At 39.6% G+C, this 20,964-nt stretch overlaps 2 protein-coding genes and 1 non-coding gene across 6 annotated transcripts; all 3 read right to left on the bottom strand.

Moving 5' to 3' along the window:
• Positions 1–5: 5 nt before the first annotated feature.
• On the bottom strand, positions 6–3,738 carry LOC131322086 (pentatricopeptide repeat-containing protein At2g26790, mitochondrial-like). 4 transcript variants are annotated; one of them, XM_058353229.1, is made up of 3 exons: positions 3,531–3,738; positions 2,950–3,084; positions 6–2,639 (listed from the first exon to the last, which is right to left on the bottom strand). In XM_058353229.1, the coding sequence occupies exon 3, from the start codon at positions 2,637–2,639 to the stop codon at positions 105–107; it is 2,535 nt and encodes an 844-aa protein (XP_058209212.1). In that variant the 5' UTR covers positions 2,950–3,084; positions 3,531–3,738; the 3' UTR covers positions 6–104. The 4 variants fall into 4 exon arrangements, with proteins under 4 accessions (XP_058209212.1, XP_058209211.1, XP_058209213.1 ...); XM_058353228.1 differs by having other exon boundaries at positions 6–2,661; XM_058353230.1 differs by having other exon boundaries at positions 6–2,661; positions 2,950–3,088.
• Positions 3,739–5,581: 1,843 nt separating this feature from the next.
• On the bottom strand, positions 5,582–20,765 carry LOC131322090 (probable serine/threonine-protein phosphatase 2A regulatory subunit B'' subunit TON2). The gene is made up of 12 exons (XM_058353239.1): positions 20,354–20,765; positions 19,025–19,116; positions 18,665–18,727; positions 18,261–18,359; positions 16,138–16,296; positions 14,506–14,577; positions 14,243–14,375; positions 9,727–9,791; positions 8,657–8,732; positions 7,479–7,580; positions 6,794–6,986; positions 5,582–6,051 (listed from the first exon to the last, which is right to left on the bottom strand). Exons 1-12 carry the CDS (start codon positions 20,493–20,495, stop codon positions 5,814–5,816), a joined length of 1,434 nt encoding a protein of 477 aa, XP_058209222.1. The 5' UTR covers positions 20,496–20,765; the 3' UTR covers positions 5,582–5,813.
• On the bottom strand, positions 6,324–6,441 carry LOC131324978 (small nucleolar RNA snoR104). Its single transcript, XR_009199554.1, has one exon. It is a non-coding gene; the product is annotated as a small nucleolar RNA snoR104 (small nucleolar RNA).
• Positions 20,766–20,964: the final 199 nt, after the last annotated feature.

A 20,964-nucleotide genomic window follows, 5' to 3' on the forward strand; every position in this document is an offset into this window, starting at 1 on the left:
TCCACCGGTCCTTCATGCCAAAGCTGCACTTTCTTGGCCTTTAACATGCAATGTTACAACACTGCCATGGTACTGATTTGTCTAGCCAAAGTTTTTCTCAGTCCTCAGTGACAAAACTGCACCTTCTTGGCCTGTAATATTCCATGGTGCAACGCTGACATGGTATGGGAATCCGGCTGAATCCCCCTAGATATCATGTCATTAAGAAGGGTTACAGCCCTATCCGCATATCCCCGACGACAATAGCCACGTAGGAGAGCTGTGTACGTCACATTGTCCGGTTCTAGACCTCTATCAATCATTTCATCAAAAAGGACTGCAGCATCCTCAAGGTTGTCTGATTTACAATGACAATCAATCAAAACCGTATACGAAATAACATCAGGTTTTTGTTCAATCTCTTTCATTTCACTCCACAAAGTGGCAACCTCATTCTGTTCTCCTTTGCTCCCTTCTGCATTTGGAAGGCAGCGGTCCTTCTTCATTTTTTCTTTAGAATGCCCATCAATTAAAACTGTGTAAGTGATAACATCTGGTTCAATACCCCTCGCCTTCATATCCTTGAGAACTTCACAAGCTTCCCGCATGCAATTAACCCTACAATAACCATTTATCATCATGGTGTAGTTAATAACATCAAGAGTTATCCCAGTTCGAACCATTGTATCAAACACCCACTGGGCCTTTCTCATATCTCCAGAGCTACAAAAAGCAGCTATGAGTTTGCTGTACATTATTTTACAAGGGGCATCATCTGAAGCCAGAACTGCCTCAAATAGTGCAAGAGCCTTATCATTCTCACCTTCTATACAAAGGTTACTTAGAAGTTTTAAGCACGAACTCCTACTCAATGAAAAACCTTGCTTGGGCAGCTTAACGAAGAGTTCATAAGCCTCTCTTGTATTGCCTGCTTCACAGTAGCCATTGACCATGGCATCACAATGGCCTAGACACTTTTCTTCCAAACCATTAAAAAACATTTCAGCTTCCTTGACCTTCCCTCCTGTGCATAAGCCCTCAATGATCATTTTATGGGTAACAATGCTTGCTTTCAATCCTTGTCCCTCCATGTAATCCAAAAGATTTAAGGCCTCTTGTGCAAGGCCATTTCTCGAAAGCCCACGAGCCAGTACATTGTAAGTAACTATGTCAGGTTTCAAACCTTTTTGCCTTATTTCCTCAAATAGTTTCAAGGCATCAACAAGTTTTCCTTGAAGACAGTATCCACCAATTAAAGTAGTATAGTGCACAACATCCAAACTCATCTTCTTACCCTTCATCTCATCAAGCAACTCGACTGCTGCTTCTAATTTTCCCAGTTTGCATAATGCATTAACTACGATATTGTATGCCACCTCATCAAGGAATATCCCTAACTCCTTGAAGTTGTTGAACTGGTCCACTGCCTCATCAGCCATGCCCATTTGGCACAAGCATTGAAGAATCACACCAACAATCACGCAATTGGTTTTGATACACTTTGCTGCCATTTCATTATGAAGTGCCAAAGCTTTAAGTATATGCCCAATCTTACAATACCCACGGATTAAGGAACCATAACAGTATGCATCTGGAACCACACCATGTTCATCCATATCAAGCAACACACACTCAGCTTCTTTTAACTTCGACTCGTTAACAAATCCACGAATAACTACCAAATAAGTAAACACATCAATTGGAATATTTTGCTCTCTCCATGCTTTGAGCACTTCATAACCCAAGTCTGACCTTGCTTGCGAGCAGAGCCCCTCAATATAGGTTGTATACGTGAAGGCATTTGGGGTCAAACCAGCTTCCTCCATCTCTTGAAAAATGTCAGCAGCCTCTTCCAAACTACCTTTTCTGCAGAGTGCCTTAATCACAATGCAGTAGCTATAGTCATTGGGGCTCAAACCAAGCCGCTTGAATTGCCGAAAGACAGCCACAGCCATATCATTTTTTCTGCTCTCAATCAAACGATTCAAAAGAAAGTTACAGGTCATTATGTTAGGAATTAAACCACGCCTCTTCGTCTGAAACAAAGTATCAATGGCTTCATCGAAGTTGCCAATGCTAACGTAAGCCTTTACCAATGCATCAAACGCCCGTATCAACGACTCCGGGCCCTTTGCTTCAATCCACTCGATTAGTGCTTCAAATAAATCAGAAACTTTGAAACTCAAATGTTTGTCGTTGGATTTGATAACCCCCAATAAGATAGAATCCAACCTTGTATCCATACCCCAATAACACAATATCCTAATAATGGCCATGTAAGTGCTAACATTGTGCACAAAACCTTGTTCCTTGAGCTGGTCAAAGAATGAGAGTGCATGGCATGGTTCTTCTCTCAAACTGTTCAAGATTTCAACAACCTTGCAAGTATCCAATTGCCCCAAAGCGTTACCCACGCCATTGCCGCTGTTTTTATGGGTACAAATTATATCTTCGTCTTCGTCAGAAGCAACTAAGCCAGGCAAGTAGTAAGGAGGAGGCCTCCTTAACTCGGAAGCAATGGCTGAAACCGCCGACTTGAGCCTAACAAATTGAGTTCTACCAATAGGGTGAGCATGTGAGTTTTTTATCAATTTCGCACCCCAACAATAAACCAACCTTGTAGTAGTAGCAGCAGCAGCAGTAGGTGGCCTTCCAAACATCTAAATTTAATCAACCAATCAACTACAAAAAACAAAACAAAACAAAACAAAACAAAAAAAAAAAAAAGCCGCCCCAAAGATCAATAAACAAAAACTATGAATGCTGTAAGGAATGCTATTAGTGCTTGGAGAGGTGTTAAACGTTAGGAATAGCTATGAAAATAGGATTACTTTTGCAAAACATGGGAGTTGTGACAATAAGCCGGCCCTGAGCATAAGTCATGGAAGCCAAACAGTGCTAAAACGAAGAGCCCCTAATGAGAGAGAGAGAGAGAGAGAGAGAGAGAGAGAGAGAGAGAGAGAGAGGTACCTGTTCTTATCGTTGTTGCTGGAGTCGCCGTAGTTGGGGGAGGGAGCTGTTGATGTGCTCGGTTCAAAGGTTTGGGCTGCTTCTCATTTGTGATTGACTACTTATTTAGGGCTGAAAACTACTCCTACATGCATCCTGGCTTTTACAAATACGGGTGAAGTCAATTCGTGAGCACAATATATTTCATCTTTTTAAAGTTTTGCATGACAGTCCTATTCAAAACTCCATAAAAAATATCTCTCTATGTACTATTGTTCAACCATTGGTCATTCATTCCATTCCGATTTTTCACAATGCTCATGGCCGAAAATACCCTTTCCCTATTTTCCACAACGTTCATGGCCGAGAAAAGAGATGTTAGAACATAGATGTATATCATACATATTGTATATATTATATCTATGGGGAAGGCCAGTATGTAAATTATATATATATATATATATATATATATATATATATATTGTATAAATATTATACCGACGGTCCGCCATTCAACTATTCAAGCCACTGTATTCATACATATACACTGATATTGTGATACAGAGAGAGAGAGAGAGAGAGAGAGAGAGAGAGAGAGAGACCTTGGTTTTGGGAATCACTGATTCAGTGACGAAGCAAACCGGCGACGATGAAACGGCGAGGCGAGTGGACAGTGGTCCGTCGAGTTCTCCGTCGTGAGGGAAACGGCGAGGCAATACAACGAAATTTGGGGGTTTTGGGGAGATACTGGGGTCCGACGACGAAACGGCAAGGGGAGCGAGTGGTCGTCCGTGCACTTTCTTCCCTCGACGATAATAATTTAGGCGCACAAACGTATTTTGGACGGTCTGAATTCTGCGAATAGATAATTTAAATTTGAATCATTGATTGTCGAAATGGATAGTTAAATTGCAGAAGGTCATAACTAACTCTCTCTCCAAACCAAACCAAACCAAACCGAATCCTATGTAATCATTTGGTTTGGCTACATGATTCATTTTCCTCCATTGAGCCCTATCAACGACAACTTGTTCACACAAACATACTATACTCATGTACTCATATCTTTGCGCATCACAATCCACTCTCACCCTCACTGCGTATCCACCCTCATTCTATATTCACCAAAACGCGACCCTCATTCTATATTCACCAAAACGCGACGTAAAAGAACTGCTAGGTTATGATCATTATGTGTGAGAGACTCCGGAATGAGTTCTACACAACGCATTGACGGTACTGTGCATTTGTGTACACCAAATGATGTACTTTATTTGGGTTCTATTAGTTTGGGTTGGAATGCTGAAAAGGTTTGGAATCCAGCCCATTGATATGCGAAGTGATGTGGGCTGGCGAAGACCTGGTTAGATGTTTAATGGGCCTGGTTATTCTTGTCCAATTACCGAGTCATGCATGTTGTGCTACTTGCTATCTTATCACATTGCCTGATACCTAGTTTTCTCTTTTTTAATAATTAGATGTACAAACTAGTTTATGCGTATCTTGATTAATTCTGGGGTCTTAAAGTTTACGGCCGGACAAACTTCCAACGACCTAAGGTTTGGTGTGTTTGTCCTTCGTTGAATTCGAACTTGTAACTTCTTGAGGGCAAGCCTTTTAGTTACTTCCACGGACTGACGCAAGGGCGGATGAGTCCAGGCAACCGCCCTACCCAAATTTCAAAATTATAACTATATCGGTTCACCCAACCAATATTTTTTGTATATGCTCATCTAAGGGTATTTGAAAATTTAATGGAGTATCCATCATCCTATCATTTCAATGAATAGTAGTATTAGAGTAGAGTAGAACCTGTAGATTCATGCAATAATTTATTCCCTTGTTGATAGATTGATTCGTCTGGTGTTAATTTTACTAGTTTCATGGTTACAACAGAGCGAGCATTTTTCAGCCATGAATATGCTTACTTACATTGAGGAAAACATGGATCGGTGCTTTGGCATTGATTCCATTATAAACGCATTTTAATTACATCATGAAAGTGTGACGAGCACAACTTTATACAGGTTCTTACTTTTGTATAGTGATGGAATGCTAGGTTTTGCATTTTGCTTTTGGAATATAAACTATAAAGGATGAATGCACTGTACAGTATATTTTATGCATGTACTTATTTACGATCATATTTTTGTAATTGTAGAGGTTGATCGAAACTATATAATGATAATCTTGCTCATAATGTTCTTGTAACTTTTATTCTAGGCCCAATTGGTGTTGCCTTTCATAGGTTCTAAACTTAATTTGTTATATTGTTCACTGCCCAACCCACACTCAAATCCTGTATCTGTTATTTCATGACCACGTTGAAAAGTCAGCTTAATTAGAATTGAGTCAGATAAGTTGGTATTGCCTTTCATAAGTTCTAAACTTAATTTGTTATATTGTTCGTCGCCCAACCCACACTCAAATCCTGCATCCGTTATTTCAAGACCACATTGAAAAGTCAGCTTGATTAGGATTGAGTCAGATAAGTTTCAAAGGGCAAGCGGATAATTGGGAGAAGAAAATGCCCATGCACTTTTTTTGGTCAATGTACTAAACCATAGTTGTGTATATCACAAAATGAACAAAATCTTGGAAAAACTACGGCCACAAATTCGAATACTCGGGTAGCCAAACAGAAATGGCAATGTGTTGACAAGTGACAACCTTCGCTTGCGTTCACTTCAGTTGAATTAGCCAGTACCGGGGCACCCAAATTTGTCATACACACACAATTTGCAGATTTCAGAAGTATTCCAACAATAATTTCTCCCATGGATTCCACCCTAACAACGCTAGGACAGACATTCTATTACAACATTAATAACACAGAAATTGACACGAGACAAACACATGACCAGCGGCAAACTCCTTTGCATATGTCATTCTTCTTCTGGCTCTTCTTCTTCTTGGAGAAGATTCTCTCTATTGTCATGGGCCCAGAAACCACGCACATCTATAAGCATGCTGGCAACAGTTCCGCCCTGTTTACAACCCAATAGATCGGACAGGGTGATCCTTAGAGGGTCAACTGGTTTCACCATATCCCAAATTTCATCTCTAACATCCTCGATGCATAGCTCGTAGTTCCCTCCCTCAATCCATTTCTGGTGCACATCTCTGTTTCACACCAAAGGGGAAGAAAATTGGGTTAAATATTTGCTCAGAAGTTACTAGAACATAGAGAATTTGATTGACCAACAGTTTACAAAACCTGTTTCCAGGAGAACTCTTTAAGAACAGTCAAGCTTCAAACTTTGGAATTTATGGTCAATAAAAAAATTAAGTACGATATAAAGATTAGGTTTGCGCATTTCTGAAAACAGTTTCTAGAAACCATTCTCCCAGAATGATTTTATAATACCGACCAAAACAGAGCCTAATAGTTTGGTTCATGTATCTTGTAATTTGAGACTTGCTGAACCTTCTTGAGTCCCACAAGCAGGAAATTACAGAGCTTTTATGTAGGAAGATTGTATCAGATAACATCGCAGCTTGTGGATGCCCCCCTTCTTTTCTTCCATGTCGAGATTTGAAAAGAGAATTCCGAAATTTTCTACTATGTCAATTTAACTAAGCATAAGAGCATATCCTCAACGGCGTAACCAAAAGTGGATAATCAAAAGTTGCCAAATCATCTTTTGGTTATCCATTTAAGTGGGTTGCTAATAAACCCTTGACAGAGTGTATGGTGAAAAAGGATCGATTAGGGTATTAGGCTTAGTTTGGTTTGGTACTCTCAACAACCACAATAAGCATGGAAGAATAATTGAAATGATTCAGTTATGAGTTTTGTCGAGAAGATATTGGAGGGGAAAAAGTCTCCAACATTATTTTAGTTGATTGCTAGAAAGATTTTCACCTGAAAAGAGAGTGAATATCAGCGGTTGTGAGGTATCCTCTTCCTTGGAGATCGAGGCAACGAAACAAATAAGTTAACCCCTCCGGAGCGTCTTTGTTTTCTAGGGCCAAAACAAAGTCTAGAAAGCTTTCAAAATCCATCTCCCGAGCATTACCGACTCCAGTTTTGCCACGACGGACATGCTCATCAAATGCTGCAAACGAATAAAACCTTAACAAAACGAACGGCAAAACAAAATAATCTGAACGAAAATATTGTGCTAACGATTAAGAACAGCTACAGCCTAACACATCTGCTTGGGCGGGGGGGGCGCGTTTGGGTTCAGTGTTCAGTGAGATTATGTAATGTCTATGAGAATCGATTTTACTTCTATTCAACCACCAAATGACATTTAATATTCTTAAAGTTGGTCAACATTGCAAAAAAATTAAAAGCAACTCATGAAAGTAAACAAACAGTGTAGTTTTCAGTATGAACTTATTGAGGATGACTTAACTCCCACATAGTTGGCAAGCCACAAAATACCATAAAACAATATATCATAGAACTTAAGTGCATCACTGTGTAGAAATTTCGACAGACAGCATAGCCATGAAGTTCAACCAACATCCTATATTATTTAGGGTTTATAAAAGGGTTATTTTCAAGCAATTGAGAAAGAAGACATGCATGCACAGATTCGTACCCCTCTCAATGAAAATATCTGTCAAAGTCCCATCTGCATATTCTCGAAGTTCCTGTTTGCTCAATGTTCCATTCATATCTTTGTCAAGTGCAAGAAACATATCTGTAGAAGTAAAATGATAGCTGTAAGCTACAAGAACAATATTAACAGCAGCTACAAGCTATATAAGGGCAATAATTACAACTTTTGAGCTTAACATTGCATGATAAATGCATAACAAATACCACCCCCTTATATGTCACTGGAATTGAATACTGTAAAATCACCCTACATGATCCATGAAAGAGCAAACTTAATGTCTGGGTTGTAATGATGATGATAAACTCCCTCTCGGGTAGGTGGCTTACACGAAACAACATATATCATCTTCTCCACAATAAATTGTAATTGAGGTCACTCTACACCTAAACTTTCAACAAGTTTAAGCCATTTCCAGAATCCAGGCTACAGTTGCCGGAGTTCCAATGAGTTTTGTTTTTTATTTGTTTGTTTTAATTTCTGGTGGAGAGAGAGAGAGAATAGGAGTAGGAAAATCTGAAAAGAATGTTATAGTCATTAAGAAGTTTTCCTTTATGAATCTTTCTTTTACAACAGGCCACCTGTACATGTACTTCACACTTCTCTCCACTTACCCCAAGTTCAACAAGGCTTTGACCACCAACGGTTGGTGGACATATTTCCTCTTGTTTATTTTTCTTTGGAGTCCTATCCTTTAAGATAATTTACAGTAGTCAAGCCCATCCTTACTGCCCCATATTCTACTTGACTTCTTCTATGTTGGTTACAACCACCCATGCGAATCAAAACTACTACCTTATTTCTTCTACAATCTGTAAATAAACTCCAAACGACGAAATGTACTTGAGGTATACCAACAATTAGATGCAACAAATATTTGGCTTTTCCGATCTACGCATTGTTGTGCAGTACATTCTTAAACTCACATGGTGTCAGATTGTCAATTGTAGTACTAACAAGCTCAGGTGCTTTCATGGTGTACAAGCAAAAAAGAAAAGTATGTCATCGGCTCTGAGAAAATAGAAAAGTATTTGGTGCACTTCAGTATGATCAATATAGCACAAGGTTCATGTACAGATTATATCAATTCAAAGAAAAGCATAGGAAAGAAGTAAGATACCCTGAGAAGAACACTTATCAATCAGATTCAAGGAACCCACCACAAATGCGTTGAGCAGATGTCAATGAAAACCAGTTTTCAGCTTGTTCAGTGTCAGTGACTTCTTCCTCACTTTCCTAACATAGATCAAACGTAAGAATGCAATAGTCAGCTTCTATTTAATTGTTTAACAAAAAATGCATTTTAAAAATGCTTTATACTGTTTCATTTATGATTAGATTAAAACAAGCTTACAAAAATAGTTCGGATTCCTTTTCGTATCAAAATCATTATCAGGAAGAATGACTGCTATTATACGATGCAACACATGTTTTGTATGGATTACTCCTAGAATTTTGGTTACCAAAAACTATTTTCACCATTTTTGTCGAGTCTAGAATTGCCAGAGGCATTTTACTACTCCAAAATTTGTCATCTGAGCAAATATGGATTTACAGAAAACAAAAGTCAACTCAACTTATTTTCATGCTGGAAAATGTGGTATAACTTTTCAGGAGAGCTGGCAACACACATTTTTATAGTGAACTGAGAACAAGCAGATCTTTCTCCAATTTTATATATAGTGAAAAAAGATCAATATAGACAACACACATTCATTCAGCCTGCTCAGGGGAATGAACCACCCCGACTGCCAATCAATGAAGTACCTCCTTTTTCTCGGCAACAAGTGAATAACCTTTGCAGATGGAAACAACATCATTAAAATGACGAGAGCCTTAAACTACTTTCTTGTCCAGAGAGTGAGGCCCACTTGGCAGCAAAATGTCACTGCACCATACATCAATGACTTCTATTTCAATCAATTAACTTTACAATTTGATATTCTTCAACTAAAACTAGCTACAATGACCTAATAAGGATTATTTATAGACTAAGAGTACTAGACTACTAGTACACTTGGCCCACAAGTAACACACTTAGGCATAGACTCATTATTCTACTGAATGTCAGCATCGACTACAACCCCTCGGTCATTGTACTCCGAAAAAGTAAAAGGAACAGGCACAGATCTAGAGATTAACAGAAGTATCAAGGCCGACAGAAACATCACTATGTTCATGTTTTGGTGGACAGTTGCAAACGATCTATGAAACAAGCACACAAAATTACCTGGTGCAATTCCATTAGTTCCTGGAGACAATTACTTAGCAAGATCTTCTTTATGCAAGCCTTCCCTGCAATATAAACACAAGTTTGAAACATTTGACCATCCAAGAATAAAATGAAATGAGAATCCCCGGTGAAGGGAGTTTGTTTAGTTCTACAAGAGGCCAAAACAGTCTGGATTTATATTGACCAAAAGACAACTGAAGTTAGACCCACAAAAACAGGATGGTGAACTACGATTCATCTAGCTTGAAACCACTAGCTTGAGTCAAAAGCTACTGAATAGATTTGATAATTTGTAGCCAAAATTAAGAAAAAACTGATGCCACATGAACTGGTTCAGTTTCTGAAACTTCATAGTTGACAAGGCCATGTAGACCCATAATTGTGGGCACACGCCCCTGAGAATTTTATTTAGGTATAAATCGGGTGCGCCCTTTTTGGAAAGTGCGGCGAAACGTTACAATTCAGAGTCGCCACTCGGGTTTTGCGGTATGCACCCAAGGAACCAAACTTGAAACGTTTGCTACGTTGTTTGATTTTGAAAAGGCATAGACTGGTCCGTCATCACCTTCGATATCTGAGGTTCAGGAGCTAGGTTACGAGAGGAGAAGGGTTTTATGGCACCCCTCTCACCCAATCCGAAGATTGGTCTCTACTCGGGCGTTTTATAAAATATTTGAGTTTTTCTCTCATTAATCATTTCTTAGCCAGTTAGGGCGGGGGAACAGTTAAGGGGAATTAAAACTGTAACAAGTTGCATCATGTGACAAAATGATATATATGCTTTATCTAAACAATTAGTATAGATCGAGAACAAGCACTTTTGTGAGCAATTTAGACAGACTGGAGAGCGCTAATCAGGGGTGTCGTGCGCAAAAGGAAACCTGCATGCACTGGTTGAACCACTGTATGCAGAGATTACTTGCGCATGCCACTCACTGACTAGCGTAGACCAGTAAGCCTAAGCCCACAACTCTTGTTTTCAACTCTCTGGGCTCTGGAAAGAACCAGTGCACACCTAGGACAAACTATGCAGCAAATATAGCAGAATAAATACAGTTACAGACAGCAGAGATGGCTTTAGAGCCATAAAATAAACAGAACACCTCATAAACAGTGTGAGGGGATAAACAGAGGCCGAGGCCTAGTTGCCATGCAAGGGCCAACCACTGGGCTAAATAAGACCGCCGTACGCCGGTCATTGGAGACCGTACGCCCGTTTCGTCTTTTGTCCAGTGCTTGGCTTTGCATTTTCTAGGTTCTGGAATATGACCAGAAGGATCCCAAAGGCATTCCAAAGCAAATAAAAGTAAATATTGAAAAACTACCACTACACATTTCTAAACACAGAAAGCAATAAACTAGTTTTTAACATGCAGTAAGGTGATAAAATGGAAAGAAAAGCAGAAAATAGCTAACTAGTAATCCCCACACCAATACTGCACGTACTGCCATAACTGGCGTACGGCTTAAAGTTACTAGCATGCGCCACTGATAGCCATACACGATCTTTGAAACCTTGCCAGCTTTAGGGCTAGGACTGGCATTAATTACCATCCTTGACCCTGCCAGCCCCCCCCTCATGAGTCAGAACAGAAAGTTACAAAAGTTGGTATACCTTTGGTTTGGAGGTTGATGGAATGTTTGAGGTTTGAACTTGAGGTTTGATGGATGGATGATGAGTGTTTTGGGTGTGAAAGGTGTATGGAATGACCTCTTGCTTACTCTTTCAATGGATGAAAGAAGAAAGAGAGCAAGAAGCTAAAGAGAGGAAGAAGGAAACTTGAAAGTTCTTTATGAGTGTAACCCCTTGCATATAAATGCAAGGGGGTATATATAGGCCAAAGGGGTGAGAGAGGGGGTGTGGTAACCAGCTGAAATCCAGCTGAAATGGCTGGTTGGGTTAGTGAAGGAGCCTCCCATGCATTAAATGCATGGGACTAATTGATGGAAGGTGTAGGAGAGAGAGGGGAACAGCCCTGCACGGTTGTAATCATCAAAAGACTGTTCAGCGTACTGGGGGTGGCTCAAAAATCTCGTGCACGTGGTTGAATAAAGGTGATTTGACTGGCTTTAACTGGCGTACGCCGGTCTTGTACCTACTTGCACCAGTGGAAACTGGATCAACGGTCGATGATTGACACGTGGCAGTTTACCAGCGCACGCCAACACAGTACCAGCGTAAGCCAGTAGGGTTTTGTTGAAGCCATTCGGTTCTAACTTGAAGGGTTTGAAAAGGGGTTCGAAAGGGTTTGAATGAGGTTCGGGACACTCAAAGCTCAAACACACTAACAATCTCGGGATGTTCTTGACCGTATTCATTATTGGGGAATCAAAGACCATAAGTAAGCTAATCCGGACATTCCAGAATACGGTGTTTACAATAACCAGCAAGGACTAATGCAAACTGGGTTTGAAGAATTCAATCACAGGCTTTCAATGCAGAAGAAAGCAGAATAACTCCTAAGCTCTAGCCTGCCCAGCCGCTTCGGGGGTAGTTGATGCAAACTCCGAATTGCCAACATACATTGTAAGTGAGGCATAAGAGTCTTGCTGCCTATGGTGGTGGAGGGCCCAGGGAACTTAAGAGTTCAGTGCTATTCTGCAGTGGCACTGTCATGGGAGCATCTACCGAGAAGTAAGGGTAATTGCTAGGAGACTAGGATTTTGTTTTTTCATTCTTACATTTTGTGGTAATAGGAGGTTACAGTTATAGGCTAAGGTGTTAACACATTAGATTTGTTGAATCACTAGCATCTGTCTTGCTATTTATATCAATCTATACCAAGATGATTGGGCTACAGTTTATCATTTGCACTCTTGAATTACTACAAAAAGTGATTATAAGATTTATATCGTATCTAACTGTTAAAAATAAAGATTTATATCATATCTAACTGTCAAAAGATAACTGCTCTACAACTACATGCAAATAGTCCACTCAAATTATTAGTTCCCCCCTATAATACCACCGTTTATAGCATGATACTTACCACATTCCCATTCTCTTTCGTGTTACATTATCACGATGGTCGACATTCCAAGTCAAATAGGGCTGCCTGGGACATGTCTCGGGCCCAACTACGAGGGAAGAGGATTCTAAAATGAGGCTGCATCTGCCACCACATTGATAACCATTATGGATCATATTGTGCAAACTCAGCATGAAAGCCCTGCTGGCTGGCGAGTGGCAGCCCAACTGCATTGAAATTAAACTCAAATTTGCAGACAAATTCTGCTGCACAAGCACACTACAAAACCAAATCCACTCTAACTGGGCCAATTGAAACCAAACCTCAACTTTAAAGTACCTACTTGATCGCAATATGGCTACTAGCCCATCTTGCTCCCACCTAAGCCAATGTCACACCTGGTTATCGCATACTTAATATCACCTAGGCTACTTTTTCCCTAAAGACTATCATGATATCAACTAGATTAAGGAGAATGCCCTCACAAATCAGTATTTACAAAAAATAACCACAAAACCTAATTACAAAGGAAAAATCTATATTAGTAACTCTTTCTCTTGCAATATTACGCACCAGTACACCACTACCTCAGTCCCTACAGAAGAAACAGATAAACCATTGAGCATTCTCTCTTGCAAATTCGCCTTAGTCCTTTATTCTCCAAAGTCCAACCTCATAATTCATGCTCTAGTCTAGACATTCTGAAGGGTTTCTCACTGTCCACTGCGGTTTCCCTTTCAGCAGTTAAGATGTTCAAACAAATCACTTCTTCAATATTCAGCTTCCGATTAGTTAACCAATCTCCTAGACCATCTATGCATCGTCTACTAACCACCTAAGCAGCCAAGTTCCATAGCTGCAACTAGCATCCAACACAAAACACACACATACATAGTTACATACACTCACCTCTTATGTATGTCCATGTACACATATGTATGTATCGATGCAAACCAAATCAAATGGATAGATTCATAAGAGGGAGATAAATCCCTAAAAGGGATAAAAGGAGCAAAAACTCTCAATATTCTTTAATCAATACATCAAAACAACCTAATGAGGACCCTAATAACACTAAGGACACCAAATTGACACAAATGACTCTAGATCCTACTGCATCATGTATGTACATATAATATCTCAAAGTAGTGAGAAGGGTGCACTGCTTATGCAATGGAAGATACAAAAAATTCCATAGAACTTCAATTACCCGTTTTAACAGGTTGATACACTCCAATATGTATCCAGCCAACAGTGCAATCGTGTCAAATAAAATATGTGATAATTGGAGTGAATCAAACTATTTAAATTGAAATATGGCATAGAAAACTTATGATTGGTGCTTGAGAATAGAGTAGGTGTAAGCATGGTATAACACCTAGAGGAACATACTGGAGCTACAAAAAGATAACAGTCACCAACGCAATTTCAGTTCACTACATGAAACACGAAAAATTGCATTGAACTAACTTCAACTAAAATAATTGCCATACTCTCAACTCTGTCACTTGAATAAAATGAATAGGATTTAGGACACGGCATACCTCGTCTATGGGGATCGCAAAAGAAAAAAAATTTGTGCGCGGCTATGCGGCAGTACATTTGAACAAAGGCTGAAGGCATGTCCCGAAGTTGTGCCAAATTAGGGATCAATCCTCGTATGTATGACTCCATTTCCTGCAAATATTACATAAGAATTTTGTATGTCAAGGATAAATTGCATGCGAAAATGAGTTAATTATACGTAAAACCATATCTACAACTTAGTTCTGGGAAATTTGACGTCTAAACATGTAAAGAGTCATACATGAGACTGTAGGAAACCATCAGAATCCTCGTCAAGCTCACTCATGTCAATTCTGGCTTGCGTAAGTGAAACCTGAACAAAAAATGATAGTATCACTTGATGCACGCGCACACAGACACAGAGAGAGAGAGAGAGAGAGAGAGAGAGAGAGAGAGAGAGAGAGAGAGATTAATACAAGCCAAAGTAAATAATTAATCAAACAATTAGGAAATATTTAAGTTTATCACTTCTATTATTAATGGAACATTTATGCTTTGTTTGCTTTACAACTCAAAAAGAATTTTTCAAAAAATTCCCCCTAGATTCTCCCTAGATTCCCTCTACTTCCAACATTTCTCTCTCTATATCTCTCCACTTATTACCCCTACTATTTTTTTTAAAATAAAACCAATCCAAACAAGGCATTAATGTAGACAATAAGACAAGCACTTTAGAAGTCGGGAACAATGCTTCTTTTAATGAGCTTTTTGTCTGCTTTCGATTTCTTATCTTTGGGGCTTTAGTGTAATTGCAATGCAAGGCTCATGGACACATAATAATAAAATCACAGAGCTCTCCCCTTTTCCGAATCACTTTAGCATTCTGCCAAATTGCCAAATCAACAAAGTCACCCATTGATACCTTCATTTCTGGGATTTACTTTATTGTATCGACGGGTATAAACTCTAAAGGGGCAAGATATTTCTTTTGCCCTTGAAATGCAATATGGGGAACCTTGCACCCGCAAAGGCAGGTTGGTTTGTGTGGTGCGTGGCCCAAGAGAAGATTCTCACCATTGATTATTTGTTCCAAATACAAATAACCATTGTGGATCGGTGTTACATGTAAAAAGTAGGCGGAGACCATGTCACATCTTATTCTGAGCCTGGAGGGGTGCTCCATCTTCTCTTGGTTTAAATTTAATTGAGTTTTTGGCATGGCGTGATAGAGTTCTACATGCTTGGAGTGGCACCAAGGAAGAGGAGAAGAAGTCTACAGGACTGATCCCCTTAGCTCTATGTGGCTTACTTGGCAAGAAACCAATCAGCAGCAGTTTGATGGGTTCAAAACTCATTTTTAAAAGCTTAAAAGTTTTCTTGTCACGGACTTCTTAGTTGGAGTTGGAGGAGTGCAATATTGCTCTCGATCTTTTCTTGATATAATTTCTGATGCAGTGTATAGGTGCATTTTTTATGTTGACCTTTACATGCATACCAGAGGCATTCCCTTTATGCCTTCTTCGTCTCTAATATAAGTACTTATCCAAACAAAAGTGGAGACAAAGAGGTGATTTACAATACCTTTGACTTGAATTTGGTGTTAATACATGTCCCTTTAAGAAGTTGAAATTCCCAACAGGACTAATGAGTGGGACGGAGGGAGGAATAGTTACTACAATATAGGCGACTTGGTATTAATGTGCCTTTATTGTATAGCTCAACCAAAATGAGGAGCACACATATAGACAATAGAGACTCAACCAGCACCAAACACCAGTATAAGTTCCATTGGCAGAATGAAGGATTCAGAACCACAGATGTAAACAAACAGCAAGCAATTGGAACTCCAACAAGACAACAGCTTCTTTAAAACACAAAAGTTAAACAAACAAGCAAACCAATTCTTTGTTAAGCATAAAAAAACAAGACCTACCGTACGCATCACATAAAGGTAAAAGGGCAAAATTGCAATTCTTCCTGATTCATCTTTCTCAAACTTCATGAAGTTTGAAGGACTGAAAAAACGACGACATTTAGGGCCAATTTGTTCCGTGCATACAGAGGCAATATGGCAAAAGTCTTCATAGTTCATCTAAAAGGACGACAGAAAAGAGGTATTAGTATCATTGTAGTTAAGTATCAACAAATTACAGAAAAATCAGACTGTTGTAACTAAATTAGGGATCAAATATTAGAGATTTTTACCAGGGTGATAAAATATTTGCTCTAGAAACTAGATCAAAGGTGCCAAACTATTAACTTCAAAACTAGCGAGCTGAGAGTCTTAGACAAGCATTTAGCAAGAATTTTTGTACTAATGACTACGTGCACCACAAGCGGCAATACAAGTCGAATCAACACTTACATAATTATAGGTAATGTAACGTGGTTTTAGTTGTGGTTTATATTGGTCGTAGGAGTCAAATGTATAGTTTCCTATTTAGCAGTTTAGTTGGCATAGGAGATCTCTGAAGGCCATACCGGCTATATAAATTATGGAGAATTTCATTAAGCATCCAAAGCCATTTTATAGTTGTATGAGGCAATTAAGCCCCAAGTGCGATGCTAAGGCTTCTAGGAGTGATTCCAAGAGTTTTCTAGTCACTCTATAGCATTACAGCCAGATCAGTTTAAAGCTCTAAGTTGCCCCTTATAACAAGTCCAACAAGTAATCTTTCAGAACCATTATAGATTATACTCTATCAGCATACTTAGGACCATATGTCCATCTTCACTATGTCGTACCACCTGTGGGGTCAGCTTTTGCACTTGTAAGGTGAAACAGGAGTCAATGATGAGCCCATCACATTCTCCTGAAGTTAAAGCCTAAGAGCATTCGCAATAGTAATAATCAAAACCAACAACCAAAATGTGTCACGTCAGCATTTGATTATCCATTTCAGCCATTGTCAATCTCCATTCAGAAGATCATCCATCACTGATCTTGATTCAAGAAAGATTGCATAACCAATATCCTGTCAAAGATCTCCTATCGAAAGTGATCCAGTATAACTTCCACGTGCTCTCAAAACAGGCGAACTAGAGATGAGGGGCATCAAGGTCCTCGATCCATCCCGTTGGGTGGCTCCATGTTAACTAGTCTTAGGATGAGAGGCATGTAGACCAAGATAAAGACCTATGTAACCTATCCTGAGATACGACTCCTGAAGTCTATTATGGTTTAGTACAAGGGCAGAAAACCTCTGGAGTACAGAACCGATGAGATTACGCCACCGGTCTGAGGTGCGCTCCCCCGAGTCTCTTGCCCCTGATAGAAAGGGATCCCTTCACCGACCACAAACATCAAGACGCCTTGAGACTTCACGCTCTAAGGCTCTCTAACAGTGCAAGGCATCAACAGCGCCACCCTCTCTATCTCTAAGAGGGCTTTAGCGCTCTCCTTCTGCACCTCTGGAGATCTCCAGCCAGCACAAATGCCACCATCTTCCTATAAGGCCCACTCTAGCCACCTCACCACCCCTGGCACCCCCTATTCATAGCATAGAACCAAAAATTAAATGTCGACTCCGCTACCGCCTACCAGAGTAATGTCTAGAACGCAGTAACAACCCCAAAGCGTTCGCCAAAACGTCTTACTTTCATCCTCAAAGCCCACTTCCTAGAACAGTAAAATCCCCATATTCTACCACCCAGCTTTTAAAATATAGATAAGCTCAAATTTTCTGCTGGTATAATTGAGTTTGGGGTGACCACTTGTATGAGACTGCACCCTGAACAACTTTTCACATTAATTTGTTTTCCATCAGCAGATTTAGCACATACAGAATCAGAAGATGGATGCAGAACAACAAATCATGCTTAAATATCGTGATGAGAATCACCACATGCAGAATCAGAAGATGAATGCAAACAATCTTTGTCCCTCTTATGAAATGTAATATCAATTCCATATCATGCATAAGTAACCGTGATGAGCCAGAAATCTGGAAGAATCTCAAAATAAACAAGTTAACTACTGCAAGCGTCTAAATTCGCAAAGAATCAAAACAAACAAAGTGAGGGATATAGTACATAAAAATGGTAGGGTGCACACACCTTTTCAGCTCCAGTGGCATCATCAATTACACAATTTTCTCTTAAGCAAACCCACATGGCGTCCAGATCATCAGCATTTAGCAAAAGATCGGATTGCTTCTGCACATGTGCAATGATAACTACACTTAGCTATTGCCGATGGAATCTCAAATAAAACCACATAACCAATAGCACAACGGAATGAAAAGCCTACTGAAATTTGTACAGCCTAATACTATCAATATTAAAAAACTGATCTAGGAAAAGAACAAAAAAATGGCGATATGGAATCCCAAATCCCAACATACACCATAAAGACAGAATCTGCTTTACCATACTTGCTTCAATCGCCAAAAAGATGAAATGCTTTAAGTCATGATAGATAGCAAAAGTACATCAACCGATGGAAGAAGTGTAAGCGATACCTTCAAAAACCGATATTTAGCCAGCCTCTGGACCCTGTTACTGATGGACCCTTCTTCAGGTTTCTTACGAAGGGGGAGTAGTTAAACAAAAGAAAACGAGTCAAAATAAAGTATTTGGAAAACTATATTAACCAAACAAACAAATTCATAGGCGGATAGTGGATGTTTACCCTTCAGTAATTACAACAGAGGTATATTGCAAGTAAATATCAGAAATAAAGAAAAGGAAAAAAAAAAAACTGACAAGCGTCTGAAGAAAAACAAGCACCAAGAAAGGTAGCAAAATTACTAGTGTTTCTTTCTAGCTGGGCACAGAGTCTGTAATAACTCCATTTCCAGAGGAACAATGAGAATGCTTACCTTCTTATAGAAACTCGGTATGGTACCAGCTTCAGCACTCTTTTGCTGCTTCTCTTTGAAAATATCAAATAAGATTCTCTTTGTCTCGAGCTCTGTAGATAAAAATCCCAATGTATATTTATATATTGCACGACAACATATACTGACAGTAACCTAGGTCATGTTTGCATCATCAGTGTAATTTTACTAGTACATGCATGAACTGCTTATATCTGTAAGGATATGGTGAAATGCCATTTGAGAAACTCAAAGGATTGCAGGATCAAGGAACCAAGGACCTGCAACCCTCGAAAAGGGAAACAAAATTGTAAGGTCATACATTAATCTGAACAATCAAGCGGCGCAATCCGAAGGCAAAAGGCTCCTAACAATCAGTGAAGGGCTTCACCAGGTCAATGCAAATCTATCAGATGAACTCAAAATGCTTCACCGCCTCTCCTCACGAGGGGTAAAACGCATTTCCCTGCACACATGCCAGTCAATACACTGGCAATTATAAAGCAACACAACCATTTCTTGGCCCCCGGGGTATGTGACTTAAGCAAATGGAACGTCCACAATTCATCTAAAGGTGATGGACAATTAACAACCCAAGAATGGGGTAAAACGCTTTTCCCTGCACACATGCCAGTCAATACACTGGCAATTATAAAGCAACACAACCATTTCTTGGTCCCCCGGGGTATGTGGCTTAAGCAAATGGGACGTCCACAATTCTTCTAAAGGTGATGGACAATTAACAACCCAAGAATGGAAATTCAAAAAAGTGACAATTTAAGAAATATGAAATAGACAAAGGGCATGGACCAGAAGAGAGAAAAGGGATGGACCCAATACTAATATTGAGCTTCTAGGGCTAGCTTTCGCGCAACTCGGACTAATCCTTACAGCAACTCCCACAGCAATTTCACACGCTAACGTGTGGGGGTGAGCCGGTGAGGTGGCTCCAAGAGTTGCTCGCAAGGAGAATCGGACCTGAAAACTTAGAATGAAGGAAAAAACCTAGTTGAAAAAGGCATTGTCTTGCTTCCATTTATGCACGTGTTTGTTAACCTAGACTTGAATTCCGTACTAAATAAACAAAATAAACATACTTAGGGGGCTTTTCCGCTAAACTAAATGGACGGCACATGTTTATAAAGATTTCTAGGCAGGTCATTCTCTTCACATACATGTGACTAAAATACCAATTAGCGGAAACAACTTGACTGTTGTCATTAGCTCTGTAGGATTAGCTCTGTAGGCTGATAATATCGCAGAAACGCACCCTGAATGCCCATATGCATAAATATAAACAAATGGAGAATTAAACAGAGAAAAAATACAGACCCATCAAGGCTTCAGAGCCGAGTCCGGCGCCTGTCCCGATGTACCGGCGGAGGTTTCGGACCCACAACATTGAAGACGGCGGCGGAATCTTCCTCGGCGCCGATGATAAGTGGCCTTCGCCATCGCTGGACCCGCTGTACATTGCTTCTAACCGCCCCTGATCTTAGTCTTTTACTACGAGCTTAAAATTCAGACACGGATCGATCTAAGTAGAGTTCGACGCCCCAAAAACCCTAGAAGAAGAGGCATTGGGTACTGGTTTTTCGAAACCCTAGCTCTCTCCCTAGTCTTGTTTGATCAATTGAGTCTTCAGGTATTGGACGCTCGTAGACTAGAGAGAGATCATGGACTAGAGAGAGAGACAGGATGGGGTTTTTTATTTGTTTTCTGGTCCTACTGCTCCGTGAGGAAGTTATCGAGTAATTGAAAAGTTCTCCCTTATTTTTATACGATATAACTTTTAAACCCCAATGAAATTTCTAAGGGTATATTTTGAACTTGTGAAAAGAAAAGAATTAATAAGAAGAGAAGATTGTTTAGAAATAAAGTGTTAAGAAAAAATGTAGAAGAAAATATATTGTGTTGTATTATTGTTATTACTATTATTATCT

The sequence above is a fragment of the Rhododendron vialii genome, chromosome 4a (genome assembly GCF_030253575.1).
Source record: "Rhododendron vialii isolate Sample 1 chromosome 4a, ASM3025357v1".
NCBI classification, from domain to species: Eukaryota; Viridiplantae; Streptophyta; class Magnoliopsida; order Ericales; family Ericaceae; genus Rhododendron; species Rhododendron vialii.